At 37.4% G+C, this 20540-nt stretch overlaps 1 protein-coding gene across 2 annotated transcripts in view; it reads left to right on the forward strand.

Annotated features, from left to right (window-relative positions):
- TUSC3 (tumor suppressor candidate 3) overlaps positions 1–20540 on the forward strand; it is a 145897-nt gene that overhangs the window by 55028 nt on the left and 70329 nt on the right. For both annotated transcript variants that reach the window (XM_030492196.1, XM_030492197.1), the window contains exons 2-5: positions 5099–5268; positions 14628–14745; positions 17026–17166; positions 17643–17783. In XM_030492196.1, the coding sequence (XP_030348056.1) occupies positions 5099–5268; positions 14628–14745; positions 17026–17166; positions 17643–17783 (570 nt within the window). The remainder of the gene's footprint in view (positions 1–5098; positions 5269–14627; positions 14746–17025; positions 17167–17642; positions 17784–20540) is intronic.

A 20540-nucleotide genomic window follows, 5' to 3' on the forward strand; every position in this document is an offset into this window, starting at 1 on the left:
AGCAGACATGCACATATTTTTGTTTACCGAATTCTGGGACATGCGTAACATCCATTTGCCAAATTTCTAAAGGTCCAGTACCATGAGGATTGACTCCTTTACTGTTTTAGGAATTGCATTTTCCAATCAAAATTTTATCCAATTTTGATATCTTTTCAGAGCGGCGTAATCCTCAGGCTCATCATAATCCCAGTCTGGTGCTGTGGTGGGAATATGGTCTTCCATTCTGCCTGCTAATGCTCCTGCAGTAATCTGAGCACTCACATGAGCGCAGGCAGTTTTTAACACCAGCTGTTTTTGTTTTTCAGTTAAAGCATCCGGCATTACATCTATATCACCCCAGTCAGGATCTTGGCTTTTAACAATCAACTCAAACCTTTTTGCCACTCCTATTAGATCATCTCAATAGTCTTTCACAGCTAACTTCCAAGCATCTAAATTTCCCATTGAAAAATTCACTTTTATTCTCGTCCGACCCTCTGGTCCCACTGCCTGTCTCAAAGGTGCCTGAGTTACCAGTCCTGTTTTACTACAAATGCGTGCAGCAATTGGGGTAACACTTTCAGATCCTCCTGCTCAGTTGTCAGCCACAGCAACCCTCTCCTCCTTGTCAGTATCAGAAGGATTCGGGGCAGGGGATGCTCCTCTCGGAGGTCTCAGTAATACATAATCTTCTACCCTATCTTCCTCCTTTTTCCTTAATTTTAAACACATTTCTCCAATATCACAACCCAAAAAACACCTCTCCAACTTAGATTTCCGTTGCTTCTTTTCTTTTCTTTTTTGTCCCTTTCCAAAGCTAAAATGAAGGGATCTGGCAGAGCTCTCTTAATTCCACATTCCTTCTGCCATTCCTGCTGGTTTCTTAACGCGAAAAACATATCTGCATACATTACTTTGCTCTGCTGATATCCCATTATTAATTTTACACACACACACGGGGGATCCCACAAACACAGTCCACACAACTACAATACCTAAAACACAAACAAAATCCAGTTAGACAAACGCACCAGCTTAATTAGTTCGGTGACACTGCTGACATAAATGAGTGATTTCTCCTTGTCCTCCTACTTATCAGTTAACTTCGCTACATCACCTCCTGAACATCTGCTTAGTTTCAGATACTCCTTAGCTGCAGTCCTGCTTTGGTTACAATAAACTTTGTATGAAGGTCATAAGGTCCTAAAACCAAGTCAGCTACAATGATTTATCTTATACAAGGACCCTTATTATGTTCTTTTGGTTGAGATGTGGTTTTTTTTTTGGGTGGTTTTTTTTTTTATATTATGCCTCCACCATTTCCACAATACTAGAATTTTTTGGTAAAGCCATTAGAATGCGCTTGCATGCCACGTTAGCATTTTGCACGGCTAACGACATTAGTAATGCCTCCTTTATGATTTCCCAACGAAAGCCCTCCCAGTGATTAGGTCGCTACGGCCCCCCCGGTGTCGTTCCACCCAAAATTACCAGGAATGCCGCGGGAAGGAATTCTCCTTCCACTAACGCATTCTGAATAATCCCTCTCCATCGTTGTGTTGGGTCCCCGTCAGTTTTAGCAGTTTCGCCTCTCGCCTCCCCCCGCCCCCTGGAGCTTCCCGCAGCTTCGCCTCTCGCCTCCCTCTACCCCCTGGAGCTTCCCAAGCGTGCTGTCGCGCCCTCCTCCTCCCCCCTGTGTTCTTCTCGAGCGATCTTATCTCTTTCCAAGTCCTTCAACTATCGAAGTAGTTTCTGCGCCCAGTCCGGTTCCCTGTGGGATTCGAGCGTGGATGATTTTCACGGAGACGCTGGTGGGGGAGACGTGGATGGAGGGAGAGGTGGAAAAAGCAATGGCTGGCTCTTGGAGTGAGACGGGTCGGGCGGGACGGGCGGCGGCTCTCCCCTGGGTGGCTTTTCTACGCAAGGGTCGGGAGGCAGCGGTACGGGCCAGGATTCATCCACTTCCATCCCCTCGTCTTTCCGGGGATCCACCTCGTCCTCTGTCGGAGGTGCCGACGGGGCAGCGGGGGAAGGGACAGGGAGCCGATTGAAAACTTTGATCTTAGACGATGGGGGCTAGAAAAGCTCCGGCAGCGGCTGATCGCTCCACCCTCATCGCTTGAAGGGTCCTTAGAATCAGCTTCCAAGTTGTTGCTAGTCCCTTAGCTTCTTTGTTGCCATCACTTACGACATCTCATAACTGTTCCCCAACCTTTTCCCAGTTTTTGACCTTAAAAGCGGCCTCTGGATCTGGGGGGAACTCGTTGTCTCGGCACCATATTAATAACTTTTGGAGCACAAGCTCATCATGTTTAATTCCTCTCTTAGAGAGTATATGTAGGAACAGTTTCACAATCGCGCTTTCTTCCTTTGTTACACTCTGCCCCATCTCTTATTACCGGCTGCTCACCTCTAAGGGTGTCCCATTGCAACGTACATTCTTTTTCTTCACGGACGGTCCTCCAATCCGTCCCGACTCCAGTCCTGCTGGCTCGGCTCTCCAGCCGGTGCTCTCCTTCGGGGTTGCTCCCGGTACTATCGTATGGCGATCACGTCGGGGTGACCAGCTGAGGAGAGATGACAATGGACCCTACACAATTTAATGTGAATCAAGCAGAAGCCACTTTATTGTTCTCACTATCCCTTTATATACAGAGTTTTCTATCCCTACATGCGGTCACGCGCCGTTTGATTGGTAAAAGCCCTTTTGCATGAGGCAATCACGCGGCTCGGTAAGTGTCCTTATTGGTTCATGTAATTCCTGGTGTTCTTCCCATGTATCTGACTGCAGATGTTTTCTTCCTCTTATCTTCTTCTTGGTATGCGGCTGCGTGCTTAGAAGAGGCCCTCATATGGCTGGTTCATCATATGTCCATTGTCCTCTAAATATGACCCCACATGTGTCTATTTCTTTTCCCTAAGTAAGTCCTATTCTGAAAAATCTTTCAGTTTTCTGTACAAAGTAGGATATTATGCATGCTGCTTGTGTTAATTTAAAAGTTGTGTCTTTTCATTAGTTCTCTTTGGTTTATCTTTTTGCTTCAGATATTAAAGCTTTTGGAAGTACAAGTACATATCCTTTCTAGCTCCTTATGTTTTATTGCACATTACCAGCTAGAGTGCTTCATGCAAAACTAGTGAATCTTGAAATGAAAAGAAAGATTTAATCCAAGTGCTGCTGATCCAAGGAAGTCTTACAAATGAGTATGCTTCATTTTTTATTTAACCTGCTTTATGATTTTTTATTTTTTTAAAGAAAAGAACTTGTGCAGTATCTTTTTGAAGCGATATCAGAACCATAATATGTCTTTTAGCAGCAGAAAATTTGATTTATTGGTATTCTCATGTTAAACAGAATTGTAATCTGTCCTTCATGTTTGTGTTTAGAAATCTCAGCTAAATTCTGAGACTAGGAGTGAAAACCTAAAAGATATTTTTTAAAGGCTTTATAGTCTTAAATAAATGTGTCTGTCTCAGAACTCAAAACTGCAGATTTATGCAGATCAAAGCTTCCTTTGGACTCAAAGCTGGTCATCAAAGCTTCTGATGACCAGCTGAGCTGTGCCTTGTAAGGAGCTCCAAGGGGCATCTTCTGCTAATTTTTAAGATGGAAGATCTGGCAGGCAAAATGCAATTTTCGTATGTCCTTATAGTTCACTTCTTCCTTCCCCGTATATAGCTGTTTCTACTCTTTTTATAGCCTTACTGATTTGTTGAAATGTTACAAGATGAACTAATTTTTTCTTCATTCTTTTTTTTTTTCAAAAAGTCCTAGAAAATCACCTTGTCTCCTTGCTTAGTTTTTCTTGCACAGTATTTAAGTTTTATCCTTGTCTTGCTTGTCGTCATGTTCTCTTTTCTCAGAGCATCCCCATTTCAATGTTCTGTTAAGCTAGTTTATTCTTACTTTCCGCAGTGGACTCTCATCGGTTTGCATACCCTTTCACTAACTCATGTATTTTATCAGAGATCTCATGCCTTCCATTTCTGAACATCGTTTCTCTTTTGTTCAGTGCCCCTTCTTCACTTTCTGTTCCCCTCTTTTTCCTTTCCACCGTCTCAGCGCTCAGCTTCTGTGCAAGTTGCAATATTCCCATTTTCTCCATTCTTTTTTTTAGCTGTTATTTGATAAAGGCAGCTTCCACAGTGCCATTAAGCAGGGAACTGAAGAATTAAAACAAGATGAATTGTTTCATTGATCCTGATGCACTGTAGGTGTGGCAATCCACCTAAAGCATGGTCAGTGCAACCTCACTAAATCTGGGTAACTTAGGAGACTCAAACGTCTCTGCTGAGCGTGTGTGACATCCAGCTTACTTTATTTAAAAAAAGTAAAACTAAATAGATCTTCACAGAAATAGTTAGATGAATGTATTTAACTTGAGGGTTGTCTTAGCCTGCTTCTAGATCAGTCATGTGGTGCAATACTTTATTGCAAAGGAAAAGCCACACACAGTCTTTTTTTTGTTTTTTCCTTATACACTTACAGTTCAACCAAAATATTTTTGGGATCTCAATCTTAAAAGCAACTAAAAAAGTTGGTGTCAAAATGGAATGTGCCTGGATTGGTTTATAAGACAGTGCATCCCTGTCTGTAGCAAAATATAAAACTTGTATTAATTTAAATTCAATGTGATACATATTCATAAAGAAATTCTTGATGTAATAACTGTTTCTATCTCTTTGTAGCTACATTTTTCTTTCATCTTAGTATTTGAGTGACTGACAATGTCATGCTATGGTTATTACTAAATACAATGAATATAATACTGCATTTTCTAAAGTTTCAAATTTTTAGTGAGAGTTAAATCATTGCTGTACTGGTATCTTCTAGGTGGACAGTCAGACTTACTGTACTCCTTTGCCTTCAGTAGCAACCTGTTTGGTTTCATTTTATGTATCCTTTCTGTTTAAGACCACACTGAGTTATTTTCTTTTTAAATACTTAAAATCCACTTGTCTACATAGAAGACTAAATTGTGTTATAAGCGATATAGAGGTTCCCTCAACCTCCTGCTCAAGTCCATAGGAGCTCTGATGATGCAAAGACAGAATATAGGTATGAAGTGTTTGAAGTTTAATCTTAAATGTTCCTCATCCTTGTCCTCAATTACAGAATCTTTTGGCTGAGAAGGTGGAACAGCTGATGGAATGGAGTTCAAGGCGCTCAGTAATCCGCATGAATGGAGACAAATTCCGAAGATTTGTGAAGGCTCCACCTCGTAACTACTCTGTGGTAGTGATGTTCACTGCTCTTCAGCCGCAGCGGCAGTGCTCTGTTTGCAGGTAATTTATACCTTACTGCTCTTTTTCACCTTCCTCACCACGGTTTTCAAGTGAATCTTTTAATCAATGTGCAATACACTGAGTAGGATTGTTCTCTGCATGGAATAGATGCTTACTATTTAACAGGCTTATGTGTTTATTACCCCATCTTTTCAACTGCGTTTTAATCTATATGTCAAATTTTAGAAGTCTTCCTAGTTTTGAGTTTTGTTAAATTACAGTTGAATAAAATGTATAGAACTGAGGAAGACTTTCTCTTTAATAAATCTGCTTTATTTTGTTATCAGTCAACCGTGATCTTTCCAAAGACATTTGGAAGTGACAGAAGTGCATCATTACCTTTCAATAATACTACACTTCACGGATTTTTTTTCAGCTGACATGTCCAAGGCTCTGATGCAGATGTGAATTACTCTGTGATTTCACAGCTTTGAGCAGTTCTTACATGCAAGCATGTTTTTCCACAAGGACATGCTTGTTGTGGAATACTGTCTGGCACTGTGCTTTGGTATATTTTGGTGACTCCTTTTAGAATATGTATTAGAGTTGCTCTGGTATTCTTCTAAGTTCAAGATCTTTCTCTGCAAGTTCCTAGTTCAATAAATTAATCCAAAAATGACTAATGATAGACATGGAAATAGGACCAAGGGACTGAAAGCTAGTCATGCACTTAATTACCTTACTAAAGAGAAACTGTGCTAATAAAACCTTCTTCGTCCAAAATATGCATTAGAAATTATTGTGCTAAGTAATGGATTGGATTATTGTGCAGAGAGTTCTAAACTGTATTTAAATAGGCAGCAAAATACTCCATAGAACTATGAAATACATAAGCTGTATATGAAGAAATATTATTTCTTGGTTTTAAATAGGTGCACCTTAGACAATAACACAAAGTTGGTAAATGTGGCAGCTTGGTAGATTTCTTGGGTGCTGGAATGTGACATTTACAATAGAAACTTTAACTTGTGTACTTGCAGTCATATATGGGTTTTATTAATTTTTTTTTTTTTTATAGATTAATTTTTTATCATTGAAGTCAGTTGGGTCAGTTTTGAGGGAGAGTATATAAATTGCATTCCCATGAGTTCACCCTCCACAACTGAACAGTGAAGGTGAAGGAGTAGGTAGAGAAGCTTTCCAATGTTCTTAAGTCCAAGGAACTTTTTATTTTTAAATAAACTTCCAGCACTTGTTTGCTGTTATCTCTTCTTTGTGTTGTCAGAGTCCAACTTTAGGAGATGAAATAGGAGTTGAAAGTTTACCATATTGTTTTAAATCATTTCTCTTTTCCTGCAAAGTAGATAAAGCTAGAAGAGATACATCAAGTTCAGCTTTATAAGGGTCAGTTTGTCGTTATAATGGCCATAGCAAATTCTTTCCTTGTGTTATGTACAACTCTTCTGTAGGGCATGTGAAAACAATATAAATATTGATGTTATTAAGGAAGTTAATTTTGCTTACAGCTGTATATTGTTTACTCTACTGAAAAAGAGCTTATAAACTTCATCCTGTAATATGCCAGGCTAGCCATTTATGTAAGAACCAACTGAAAATCTTTAAGCATAAAATAAAGGAAAAATCAACATACTACTTCCAGTTGGGTTTGTTTAAATAAATGTTAAGTTGTGATCCAGTTTTTCATGGGAAATAAAAGGAATTTAATGAGGTTGATCGTACTGCATACGAAACTATTATCAGGAAAATTGACATTTTCAAATCAATGGCTAATTAATGGACAGGAGCACGGAAAGGATATGAAATGCATGCATTACTTTATTGTTAGCTATTCACTAGCCAGTTTGCTTAAAGGAAAAATAGATTTTTATCTTAATCCATAATGTTCTATGAGGATGCTTTTGTCCAAGATTTCAGTTAATTGCTACTCATCAAAATATTTTCAGAACAATTACATACCAAAAAAAAATCAATGTCATATTTCAAATACAAAAAGGCATATAGACTGGAATTTTTTACTTTGAATGACTTTGTCACAGGCATTAGTACTTCCTCGCCCATACAGTAAAAATTGAGCCTTGTTAGTTTATGCACTATGGGATCAGCTTTTTTTTGTTTTTTTAAAAAGGTTTTGTCTTTTCCCTTTGGTGGCTAGATTTGATGTTTCAGTGTGCTCTCTCTTCTAAACGTCCAGGTGATGAACAAAGGAGCAGTATTTTCAAAATGGAATAAGAGATATTTGTGCGCTGCATAAGAGCTACATCAAATACTAAACATGAAAAACACAGTACTATTAAAAAAAAAAAGAAAGAAGGTAAATAACAGGTTGGGGAGCAATGGAAGGACACTTCGTCCTCTTCTGAAGGAAAGCAGTGAAAGCTAATTGCCATTAGAGCAGGCCATTGTAGATTTGCATATTTGAGGCCAGAAGAGATCATGTGTCCCCTGTCTTGTTAAAATAAACTGTGTTCTTTGTGTATCTGATTTAGCATTTAGTTATATTTAGAGTGTTTGTTGTTAAAATGAGCCCCTGTTTACAGTAAAATCAGTGACTTTTCTGGCAGGTGTTTTGAATGACTGTGCCACTAGGGGCTGAGAGGTAGCTTCTTGCATTTGGGAAGTTATTGTCACTTTAGGCACTCTTCAAAGGGAATGCAAAGTCAGTTTGGTGAACCAAGTTTTTTACCAGACTAAGGACTATTGTGCCTGTCCATTGCTGACTGAAGGATGCTGTAGTTTGTATGTTGTCTAGAAGGTATGAAGAAGGAAATCTACTGGGCCCTCCCCCCCACTTTAATGCTTGAGGTGGTCTTAGCCAAGTCTTTAAATGCTTGGAGGCATGATATTTAAACATTTTAAAGAAGTCTTACATATCCATATAGCAAGGACCTACATTTGGAAGGCTGACCAAATTAATCTTGGAGAATCAAAGGCTTTTTGGTGCACAACAAGGAGGACATTGTAACATCAATCCCATAAATCACTTAACAGTTAGGATTTGTGAAAGCATTTGGAAATAATAGCAACTTCCTCTTAAAATGCCACATACAGATAAGTCCGTGGGACTGCAGATATTTGGATGAAACTTTTGTATGTAAAAAAATATCCTTTCAGATAAAGGAGCTGATCTTTTTTCAGTAAAATCAAAGCATATTGTGTGTTTTGTAGGTATTCCCTAGCAAAAGTTATTTAACGTAAGTTTTTGTGGTGGTTCCTTTTTTTGTTTTTGTTTGTTTGTTTGTTTTTCCAATGGAATGAGAAGGGCTTCTTTATCATTGCAAGAGTTGAATATACAATCTTTCTTGAGAAAAAGCAATTAGAAAAAATTTTTGAATGCTTTGCCAATTTTTTTGAAACTTACCTGTTTATCCAATGCTAGGCTTGTTTGTTCCTAATATACATCATATTATCATATTTAATGCTTTTTCTTAATTTTGCTTGACTTCTAATTTTTGACATTATCACTTTTCAATGTATACTTTTAAATGTTAGAATCATATGTCTGCATTACTGATAGAAATTTATTCTATGCTCGAAACAGATTAGGTTTATTTCTAGGTGTTTCTGAAAGACAAACACTGGTTTGTTGTCGTTGAGACAGAGATTGGTTCTGTATTCATCTTAATGACACATTTTCACAAACTGTGGACTGGAAAATATATCCAAAGGCTATCTGAATCAAGCCAGTCCTAACACATGAAGGCTTCTATAAACCTGCAGCTCTGTATACATGTTAGTAGTGCCTCTTGTCATGCCTCTAGAGTGTTTTTCAAAGAAATTACATCTGCATCCTAAAGCAGAATTTGGAGTACAACATTTCCATCTAGCTTTGTGGACAAGCAAGTTTGAATTTTCTAGTCCAAAAAACTATTCTAAGCTATGTGATTCCTTCACAACTGTGTAAGTGGTAACATAAATGTCAGTTTCGCTGTTGACATAATGGTACAGGTTTAAGATGAAATAGCTGCTATTGAGATACGAGTTAACCATAACAGATTAGATATCCTACGTGCTCTTGAATGTGAAGTCACTGGTGGGGGTGGGATGTGTTTTTAACAGTTGAAGAGATAGGGTTTTCTTTCTGCATGTTTGGAAACATGTTTGATTAAACAGTTTTGGTCCCAGGAAATCAAACTTAGTTAGTCTTAATTTACTTTACATGTTACTACTATTCTTGGTGTATACACTCTGCACATTGGAGTTAGATACGAAAAAGGCATTTCTACGCTGTGATGATGAATCAGTTCGTTTTGGTTTTTTTTTTTTTTTCATTTCGATGAACAGTCAGAAATAATCTAACTCTAAACAGTGATTCCCCAGGATGTAAGACCACCTTCCATTTTTCCTTTGTGCTGAGCTATTCACTCAAGTAGTTTCTCTCTGTTACCCACATCAGTCACACTACTGAAACAAAAATACTTAGGTATGTAAGAAAGACAACAAAAGAATGGTCATTCTGACAACAGCATCTTCACAGAGGTGAAGACTCTTTCTCAGCCTGTACTTTGTACTGCGTCCGGGCAAACAATAGCTACTAGCCTGACTTGAATGCATTTTTGCAGGAAAATTCTCTTCAGCTTCTCTGCTTTTCACCTTCTGTGTCTTGCAGTCTGTTCTCACATTTTATTATCACTACATTTTCCCAAAAGATTCAACACCATTTTACCAACCAGACTTCAGCAACAACGCTCCCACCCTCACTCAACTCAATTGAGTATTAGTGCTTTGATTTGCAGCTGCACCTGGGCTTTAGCTCTAGCCTGCTGAAGCTGTCACTGTGCTGACTGTTTCTCTGCTTCATTCATTTCTCTGCTTGTTACCATTAGCTTGTTCTTTGTTTGTTGCTGTACCATCTGATCAAGCCATAGGCAAATTATATGAGGTCTTTTATTTTATTTTCTAAGCTCAGCTTCTCTCATCTCACTGGCAGAAGCAACCGTCTCTGTTTTGCATATCAGATGTCTTGCATTTTGTCTGGTTAATTTTTCAAATTCATTGCTGGGGTATTTTAATTTAGAAGGGGATATCTGAGTCAGAGAAATGAAACTGATCACTTGAGTTCCCCCTCCACCCCCGAGCAGAAGCCTATCAGCAAAAAGATGCGTATTTTGTTTCATGGTGGGTTTTGGTTTTTTTTTTTCTTCTTAGAGTAGTGTTTCTTGAAAGCATCAGAGCAGTGACAGAGGCTAAAGATACCGAGTTTCAGTGGATAGGGTCTATACCTTGACCTGTGCCAGTAGTTTGTTACAAGATAACGGTTAAAATGTGTAAATTAGACATGTCATCTCTCTGTGAATTTTAAGCCACCTGAAACAAATGGATCTTGTTTTGCATACTTTCTACTGTGCCTGCTTATACCTGTGAATTCCCAAATGTTTCTTTTATAGGTGTAACTGAACCAGTTTGCATCATTGCAAATCAAGATTAAAGCTTATGATTAGCATCGTAAATGGTCAGGAGAAAAATGGGGAAATGCAACAGAGGAAGACTATAGTAATGGCCATCTGCAGAGACAAACTTATAAACTGCCCAAACTCAGAAGTATGGTGTTTCAGTCCTGGATGATGTTTAATAGTTTTTTACTATGTAAAACCTGCTTCCAGACTCTTGGAAAACACAGTTTTGTAAAGACAGTATTTACGAAGAAGAAGGTAGAAATGACTGATAATGCAGAGGAGTTTCTGTAGACAATAATTTTCTTCACCAGTCTATGTTGACCAGACTATTGCATTTTTAAAAGCATCAGAAGTTCCATTATAACGTAAGGAGCACTGATTACTCCCATTAGCTGAAGTTGCATATGTGTAAATATACATATAAAGTATATACATAAAATATGAGAGAAGAGATCCCACATAATTTTATTAACATCTGCCCTATCAATGAGACCTCCAAGGGGAAGTTTTTAATCTAGAAAAGAGAAAAATTCTGTTGGTTTTCCTGTTCAAAAAGATATCTCAGAAAACTGTTTTCAAGTAGCCAATCAAAGAGTAGGTCAACAGCAAAAGAATTCTGACAGTCAAGGAGGTGTCATCAGAAATTAAAAACAGGATCCTCTACCTTTCAGTTTTTTGCTGGTTGATCAAGAGCCGGTAGTGAGAAAATCATTGACAGGTCTCTTAACTGTACTGAGAGTGAATTATCTTTTGAACCTTTGTTCAAAGAAGGAAAAGGAAATGTGGAGGGAGCTGTCGAAAGTTCTGCAATTGCTTTTCCAGTGCACTTCAGGATCTTGATAAAAGTATTGATGAGTCCTGTTTAACAAGGCGTCATAAGAGACTCATTCTTCCTGTGGTCACAATTCCCCCTTCCGCCCTTCAAAAATATGATGATCCAGCTTCTTTTAATCTGTAGAATATTAGAAATTTCATGGGATGCTGTAAATAGAATAGCATGGGTTTTACCTTGCGTTCTCCTGCTATTCCTGTTATAGATATCTAGATTGCATAAACACTGTCGTTTTCAACTAGTGTCCATACTCTCTTCATTTTGTTGTGTGTGCTGATTTTTTTTTTTTGACACGTTTGTAGATTCTTCAGTGCTTTTTGTTGTGACATTATGAGTCACCCTAAACAAAAATAAAAGCAAATAAGCATTCTGAGTTTATTATCTTCTTGATCCTGAGAAGAAGTCAAAATATGCATTCAGCTGTCTCTTCATTTTGGGAAAACCATTGCAAACAAAAACGAAAAGCTGTTTTGGAGGTAAACTGCAGCATTGATGACAGTTTACTTTAAAGAGATGGGTAAGAAAAGGTGGGTGACCTGGTAGTGCATTCTTGGCCAATTGTACATTTGTAATTGTTTTGTACAGTCCATAGTTTGCCAAAAAAGAATGCTTTACTGGTTTCTTTGGCAAATAATTCCACAGTCTGCTTTATTGTTTTCCTAATATTCTGTTTGTGTTTTTCTTACTGTAATGTTGATCTTATTGGATAAAATTAATCCAACTTACTGTAACTCAAGCTATAAAAATCTGATTATCTACCTTATCTTTTAAAGTAAAACTTCTAATATTTCATGGACACTTCGTATGTAATGTAAGAAATTTTTGTAGAGCATTTGCTTAGCAGCTTACTTTTCATTGTGTTGATTTTTCTAGGTAAATCTAATGATAACATTCCCTTTTGATTCGGCCACTATTTTCTAGTAACTGGTTAATATTACTGCTGTTGTTGCTAGTTCCTGTGTTGCTATTATGATGAAATTCCTAAGAGGTGACTATAGCAGTGATATTTAAACCTTCTATCAAAAAATCCTGTCAAACTGACAAGAGCAGTGTTACTATTACTGTAACACTGTAATGTTACTATACGTTACTATTCTGATGAGTTCATACCAAGTGTAGTTCTACCTTACGCTTTTATAGTATTTCATGTAATGATAATTTCATACACTTAGCATTACTTCATAGAAACAAACGTAGAATTGATATTAATTAATGATAGAGATAGGTAGGTAAGAAGTGACAGAGTTGATGTTGCCTGATGTTAATTGGAGGTTGACTTTTTTTTCAGCCGAGTACTTATGCTTTTTTTGTATCTGAAAAACAGTAACAAATGCTACAAACAGTTATCAGTGTGATTGTATCAGCATTGTATCCATTGGAAATTACACAGTGGACTGTAGGGTGTTCCTGAGTTCTGCATGTGGTAATCCTATAGCTTTGTATTTCTACCTCTCCTTGTTTCACTCTTGCTTCTGCACAGTCCTCAAGAGCTGCTAAGAGGATGTATTACAGAATGCTTTGCTATCTTCAGTGTGAGGATGAAATTATTCTTTGAATCCGTTTATAGAAAATCTGAGACAACCTTTTGCAAAGCAATACTTTCTACCTGTTATATTCATTCAGAATAGTTCAAAGATGCAAAATCCATGGAGATCAATGGGAACAAGTCTTCTCTCACATAGTGGGGACATAACTGGAGTATCTGAATCTCGCAGACATACTGTTTTCATCCAAAGTGAAAGGTAGACTAAGAAGAATGATGGCATCAAGATGAAGTGATTATTATCTTGTTCTTATAATAAAAGTGGTTCAGCTTTAGTATAGCAGGTTTAACAGAACAGTGCCCTACAGATATTACTTAAGATTTTACAGCGTTCCTTTGATGTTATCTGACTGCCCTCTTCAGGATGACAGTGAATATGTTAGTCTGCTTAATGTTACTGTCTGTTTCTAGAAATAACTAAACTAATGCCTAAATCACTTTTTTCTTTCTATACAATTGCAAACTTTGCCATTGAGTGTGTTAAATACCAAATTTTACTCAATCTGGCAATAAAAGTGAAAGTTGAGTTTTGTTGTGATTCATAATATTTATTTCTCTTTTGGGGGGGCAAGAGATCATAAAATTTCATTTTAACTTTTTTTCTTAAATGATAGATTTTTTTTCATGCACAGCATATTCCTTGATAAACACAGTTCCACTGGAGTTGTTGTAATTTATTTCATGCCTAAGGCTGATCTCAGGAAATGGGGAGGTTCTTGACATCTGTGGTCTTGTCATTCTCTTCCCCCTCTTTGCACTCTCAAACTACAATATGTATAATATGTGTTTAGTGCAGAGTTTGTCTTTCAACAAACAGATTTTTACATCTACAGCTTTTAAATAAAGTGTTCTGTGCCATCAAACACATAGAACTGGTTTTATAGAAACACTTTTTTGAGAAAAACTGCAGAATACATTTATTTATGCTATTTCTGCATCTTACCACATGCAAAGAGAAATTGTCACGTGGTAGAACCTTTTTTGAACTTTACACAGATATTATTAGTAATATGCAATAATTTTTATATTAGTAACATGAAATAATTTAATTCCTTTGCTAAAATAATTAGCAAAGGAGCCTGCGTAAAGCCAAAAGTACTGCAAGAATCCTTTCAGTTTGTTTCTTAATATTTTTCTTTGTTTTTTTTCCTCCTTTTTCTTCTGAATTATTCATTGATATGTATTTTTCCTGGGGTAGAACCTGTGTTTTTATGGTTCTGTGGTTGGTTGTTTAGAGGATGTCTTTGCTGGTAAGGGATCCCAGAATTCTTCTCCTGATATCGTACTCAAGGGCTGCATAAGCATGTATGTGCATGGATCTGTTAGCAGATTGTGTGATGCTTGCTACTCAGGCCGCTCCTGTCCTCTGAGACTTTTAAATATGAAAAACACTAATTTTTGTTAAGATCATGTTGGGATGACTGTGCTATAGTTTGACTTAACGCTTAATTTCAGAGAAGATAAGTTTGAAGCAAAAAGTTGCATAACTAGCTGGAACTTTTTTTAATAGCATGGGTGTTGAGAATGATACTGCTGCAAGTGTAATTCATCTGACTGCTGCAGCTGGTTATAGAATCTTTCTTGCCAGCAAATACCACATGGATGTAAATTTGTTTCTTTTCCTTAACAGGCAAGCTAATGAAGAATATCAAGTGCTGGCTAATTCATGGCGCTATTCATCTGCTTTTTCAAACAAACTGTTTTTCACCATAGTGGATTACGATGAAGGCGCAGATGTCTTTCAACAGGTAAATGCTGGATATTGTAAAACATTCTCAGTTTTTAGAACTACACGTTGATTTGCCAAATGATACAAGATAAATTATTTTCCATGTGTAGGTGTGTACCTCTGTGTTTTGTATACAAATTCTTCCTGGTTAAAAACACCAGATGTTAGGGTTTCTATGACATTAGCAATGACAGATTATACCAGTAGCAACTTCTGGTATTTTCCAAATGCAGTTTATAATGTTTATTTATAGATTATATTAAATGAATGCGGACTATTTTTCAACCTGTATTAATGTCATTTCTTAGAATTAAGCGCAGTGTAACTAACATTTACATTTAAAGATTTCCTTTATCTTTAGAGGAAAAATGCTTTTAAGTAAAAGAGCCTTTTAATTGCTTTTATGTAATACAGTATTCTTCAACGCCAGTAATATTTGTGTTAGTCTGGAAGTTCTTCAAGGAATAGAAAAGAGACTAGTTTAGATTTTCTGCATTAAAGAGTGAAAAACCAAATTGAGTAGTCAAGGCAAAATGCATCGTTTGAAAATGAATAAATACTGACATGCTTTTCCCTGATATTTATCCATTGATTGAAGCTAAATATTAAGATCAAGAAGAGTGACAAGTTTTGAAGCTCCCTGTATTTTTAACCACCTCTTGGAGAAGTGTGTGTGTTAAATTTTCCAGGAGAAAAAATTTATATTTATTTTTGAAATACTAAATTAAAAAAGTTTAATTACTGTGTTTGGTAAATATTTTTTCTTCCAATTGAGATCTTAAAATGTGTTATGTAAAGGATGGTTATTCTTTACATGGCTTATGATTTTGCTTTAAAAATTTTAGTTCAAATAAGCTTTAAAATTATTTTACGTTATCCTACATGGTTACAGTAATGCAAAATATGTTGTTTGGTCTTGCCTTAAGCCAATCAATACATATTAGAATAGTCCAGTCCCACTTATTCCTTGTGTACAAGAGTACAGATTCAGTTTATTTCAGGGGGGTATGCATTTAAAGTCATGTAAAAGCAAGACAATTAGATAAAATAGGTAAGTTTCTGACTGCATTTGAGAAATACAGTGTTAAGGATAAGTGATATGAATGGCTATTTAAAGGTGGATTTGGAGGAAGTGTGGTTCTGGCCTTATGTTTATGTCTACAAAGAAGTCATGTAATGTGGATTCCATAGCAATAAAACCCTCAAAAGTCATGATTTTTCGGCTTTTATTGTGTTTGTAGAGAAATGACAAAGCAGTTGCAGAGCAACTGCCCCCAAACTCTATACAATGTCAGAACATATCTCTATCTTATAAAATATTTTATTAAACTATTTCATAACATTTATCATAGTCTTTCTTTTTCATTTCTGAATCAGTTCACTAAAGAAGAGGGCTATTTTTTGCTTAGATGTAAAATATTTTAGTAGCTGGTGATTTCTATTCAGTTCTGTACTTGGTTAAATATTAAGTTTTGGTGATGAAACTCCTTTTGCAGTAATGAAACAAACAAGTTTGCTCTGCCTTTGTTATTTAAAGCTCTCCATATTGCATCATCTTTAAGTATTACCCTGATTTTGTTTATGTTAATTTTTTCAAGTGTTCTGCTGCACTGTTTCCAAGATGGACTGAATATGGAGGAATTTGATATAGTAAAATTATGTTCTCCTATACCACTGTGCAAAGTTGAAGTCAAATTTAAAGTGGCAAATGTAAATGTATTTATTTATACCTTTAGGGTTTTTGATATACTGTGAATAGTTGCAGCAACATCAGCGCAGTCATGTAATTTCTAGGGCAAGTTATGTAGTCTAAACCAGTTATCTAGGCCTTTCTGAATTCAAAAATGACTAGTCACTACTGCATAGTCTGTCTTGAAGCCAATAGAATGCTAGATGAATAGTCTAATTAACATTGTATTAGGCAAGAGAAACAATGTCAAGCTATTTTCCTGCCCTAGAATTATAGCCAAATATACTTTAACAGATTGGATGGATGTGGGGTCTCTGTTTTACTAGTTACAGGGAAGTTCTTCCAGTGTACAAGAACTTTAAAGCATAAGATACTCAGAAAAGCTTGTGGGTGAAATACTCTGAATAGTGAAACATCCCAATCTAGTAGAAGGAACATTCTCTTTTTGCAGGGCTATACTTGAAGATGTATAAAAAGAGAGTAATGTATAGAGGAAAATATAATTTTTTGTGCTAATTAGCCTTGTGCTGTCATATACGTAAAAGGTAAACTTTTGGGGGGATAGAATTCCAAATCTTTTTTTTCCTGTTGTTTTTCCTGTCTTTGTAGCTGAATATGAACTCTGCTCCGACTTTCATGCATTTTCCTCCAAAAGGTAAACCCAAGAGAGCTGACACATTTGACCTGCAGAGAATCGGCTTTGCCGCTGAGCAGCTAGCTAAATGGATAGCTGACAGAACAGATGTTCATGTAAGTCTTTTGACAGTTTTAAAAGTTGAAATCAAATATATCTTTGTAGTCTGTGGCAACTTATGCAGTTTTGCAGATTGTATTCCATTCTTGCTTTGTTGAATTGTATGTAGTCTTATTTTGGATGAAAACAAGCAATGATACTGTGATAATTAGTTGTTATTAAGTAAACCTTATATAATGCAAACCTTATACAAAACAGATAGATCCAAAGGTAGGTGCTCCTAATTCAGACACTGCAAATCTGTTGAAGAAATTATGTTTTGGAGTTTAACAGTTCAGTATGATGCTTAAAACTTTTTTCCAATTATTTTCATATTAAAGGAAGTACTGTTTTTTTCTCACTTAAATATATGGTTAGGGTTTAGTCTTTCTGACGCCAAAACCAGATTTCAGATACTCCCTGTTTGTTCATATGTAAGACGATTTGTATGTATGCATTTATTGCAATCTATATTTTCATTTATTTTTTCCAGATTAGAGTGTTCAGGCCTCCTAACTATTCTGGTACAATTGCACTGGCTCTTCTGGTATCTCTTGTTGGTGGATTGTTGTATCTGCGAAGAAATAACTTGGAGTTCATCTACAACAAAACCGGCTGGGCCATGGCAGCTCTGGTATACAGATTTTCCTTACTGATATACTTTTTACTAGCTCCTTATCTTAGCATATGTGTCTTCATTACGTGCACAGTAAATTAAAAAACATTGCATTAATACAGTGTTCAGTATGGTACCGTCAGACAAAGATTCAAAATCTAGATTTTGGGGCTAATTCTCATTAGCTGTATCAGTCACTAGTATTTCTAATAAAAAGTGTTACTAATCTTCACTGCTGTTGTTCAACCTGCCCTTTTTTGTAAAATCAGTAATGTTACTGGTTTAGTGTGGATATTAATATCAGACTGTATTGCCTTAGAGTAATGAAAGGTTAAGAAAAGTAACAAAGGCTTTTATAAGTTTATAAGAAAATTATAAAAGAACTAAGAAACAAAGAAAAAGTTGTAATTTTTTCCAAGACTGATTTCAGTAGTACTGACATTAACATTGCAATGTTAACCCAAATGAGAATAAGATGATCTTACAGAGTTAACTCTGAAGAAATTCTTAAACTGTCCAATATTGTGTGGTTGAAATATACACTTGATAGCGTATTGCTGTATGTTTGTTTATATCATAGTTTTCAAATAACTGAGTAGACTGAAAAATGTGGACTGTGCAGCATAGTCAGCTGTCTCAGTTTTAGGTAGGAAATAACATGCAAGGATGGTAGATGAGACAGTTAAGGTGTATCAATAACTACTAGTTACTCTGCCATCACTGTGACTGACAGAAGAGGAAAAATCTGAGTACCAGCATCTAAGGCTTAATTTATAGGGGCACAAAGTCAGAAGAATGATTATCAACACTAGAATAGTGTCTAGAGTTACCAAGCAATATATTAATTGGGAACAGTACTTCTTAGCAATTTGTGTATGCACATGGCTAGGACTGTAGATGGAATATGAGTTGTGCAGCTGTATTTGTATTTTATTTCTCATCTAATCTCCCTTTCCCATGAAAGTTCGGACCAGATGCTCTTTTGAGTTCCCTTCCAACATGGGCGATTCTATGGTCCTGTGTATTTTAGCTCTGCAGGAATATCCACTGATATATCCTATAGTTGGTTTTGCCTTTTCAAAGCCACATCATGTTGATGGTTTGCTGTTCTGCTTCAATTCAACATTATGAGAAGATACCATCTTTTTTGACACTTTCAGCTGATGGTCGCATTGGCAGCCTTTATTATATTATATATATATGTTACATATATGAAGTTATCTGGTACTTGTTGCGCTCTAATTCATTTTTGTAGCTAAATGATTAAGATCTTAAAGCAAGCTCGTTGTCCAGAGTTCCTTAATGTTACTCTTGAATAATGGCTAGTGATAATGCTGTTTTCTCTCCTGTGCTACCATACAGTTCCTACAAGTGTACATGGCTGTCGTGGTTTGAGCCCAGCCGGTAACTCAGAACCACACAGCCGCTCGCTCACTCCCCCCCCCCCTTCTTCCTCCCCCCGCTCCCGGAGGGATGGGGAGGAGAATGGGAAGAATGTAACTCCCACGGGTTGAGATAAGAGCAGTCCCGCAACTAAGGTATAACACAAAACCACTACTGCTACCACCAATGATAATAACGATTAGTGAAATAACAAGGGGAGAGGATACAATTGCTCACCACCCGCCGACCGATACCCAGCCCGACCCGAGCAGTGATCTGGGCCTTCCGGGTAACTCCCCCCGGTTTATATACTGGGCATGACGTGCTGTGGTATGGAATACCCCTTTGGCTAGTTTGGGTCAGGTGTCCTGTCTCTGCTTCCTCCCGGCTTCCCCTCCTCCCTGGCAAAGCATGAGACTGAGAAAGTCCTTGGTTGGAATAAACATTACTTAGCAACAACTAAAAACATCGGTGTTATCAGCGTTGTTCCCAGGCTGAAAGTTAAAAAACACAGCACTGCACCAGCTACTAAGCAGGAGAAAAATGACTGCTATAGCTGAACCCAGGACAGTATCCACCCCTTATTCCATACCATTCACGTCATGCTCAGATCCCACATCTCTCAGCACACCATCACCCCTGTCCCATATATACACATATATATACACCCACACCCACACACAGAGAAAAATATCGTTCCCTAGTCCATGGACCAATTCCTGTAAAATTGCTGAACTCATCCAGTCCATGATGTCAGGCTCCATCTCTTGTAATAGTCTTTCAGGGCAGGAGGGACGGTACATAGTGTTGGGTTGTTGCCTGCTGATGATACCGCCAAACTCATCTGGTCACTGCTGAGCTCGTCTGGTTTCCTCAAAATTCATTCTTTGTTGAGGTGATGATCGGAGGGAAGTCAGGGTCAATGGCTGGTGACCTGAAGATATCTAGCTGGTGGGCTATAAAAGTGTTATAGAGCAGGCAACAGCGTACAATTGAGTTCATTGGCTGTTTTCCCCCAAAATCAAATCCCCTTGAGGTACACATCGGAGTTCCCCATCTTCCCGCATTACCCACCAAGTATATCCAGGTCCCTGAGCAAAAGCAACCCCACGAGTGGGTTTGCCTTTACCTGAAGCAGGAATAACCCAGACTGTCTTCCCCAACAAATTCTTTATGTGCACCACAGGAACTTTATCCCCCTCTACAGTACGTAAAAGTTCTGATTGGGCTGGGCCAGCCCTGTTGGCAGATCCCCTACTGTTGACCAACCAGGTGGCTTTTGGTAAATGTGTATCCCAGTGTTTGAAAGTCCCACCACCCATTGCTCTCAGTGTAGTTTTTAACAGCCCATTGTACCGTTCGATTTTCCCAGAGGCTGGTGCATGGTAGGGG

The sequence above is a fragment of the Strigops habroptila genome, chromosome 7 (genome assembly GCF_004027225.2).
Source record: "Strigops habroptila isolate Jane chromosome 7, bStrHab1.2.pri, whole genome shotgun sequence".
Lineage (NCBI taxonomy): Eukaryota > Metazoa > Chordata > Aves > Psittaciformes > Psittacidae > Strigops > Strigops habroptila.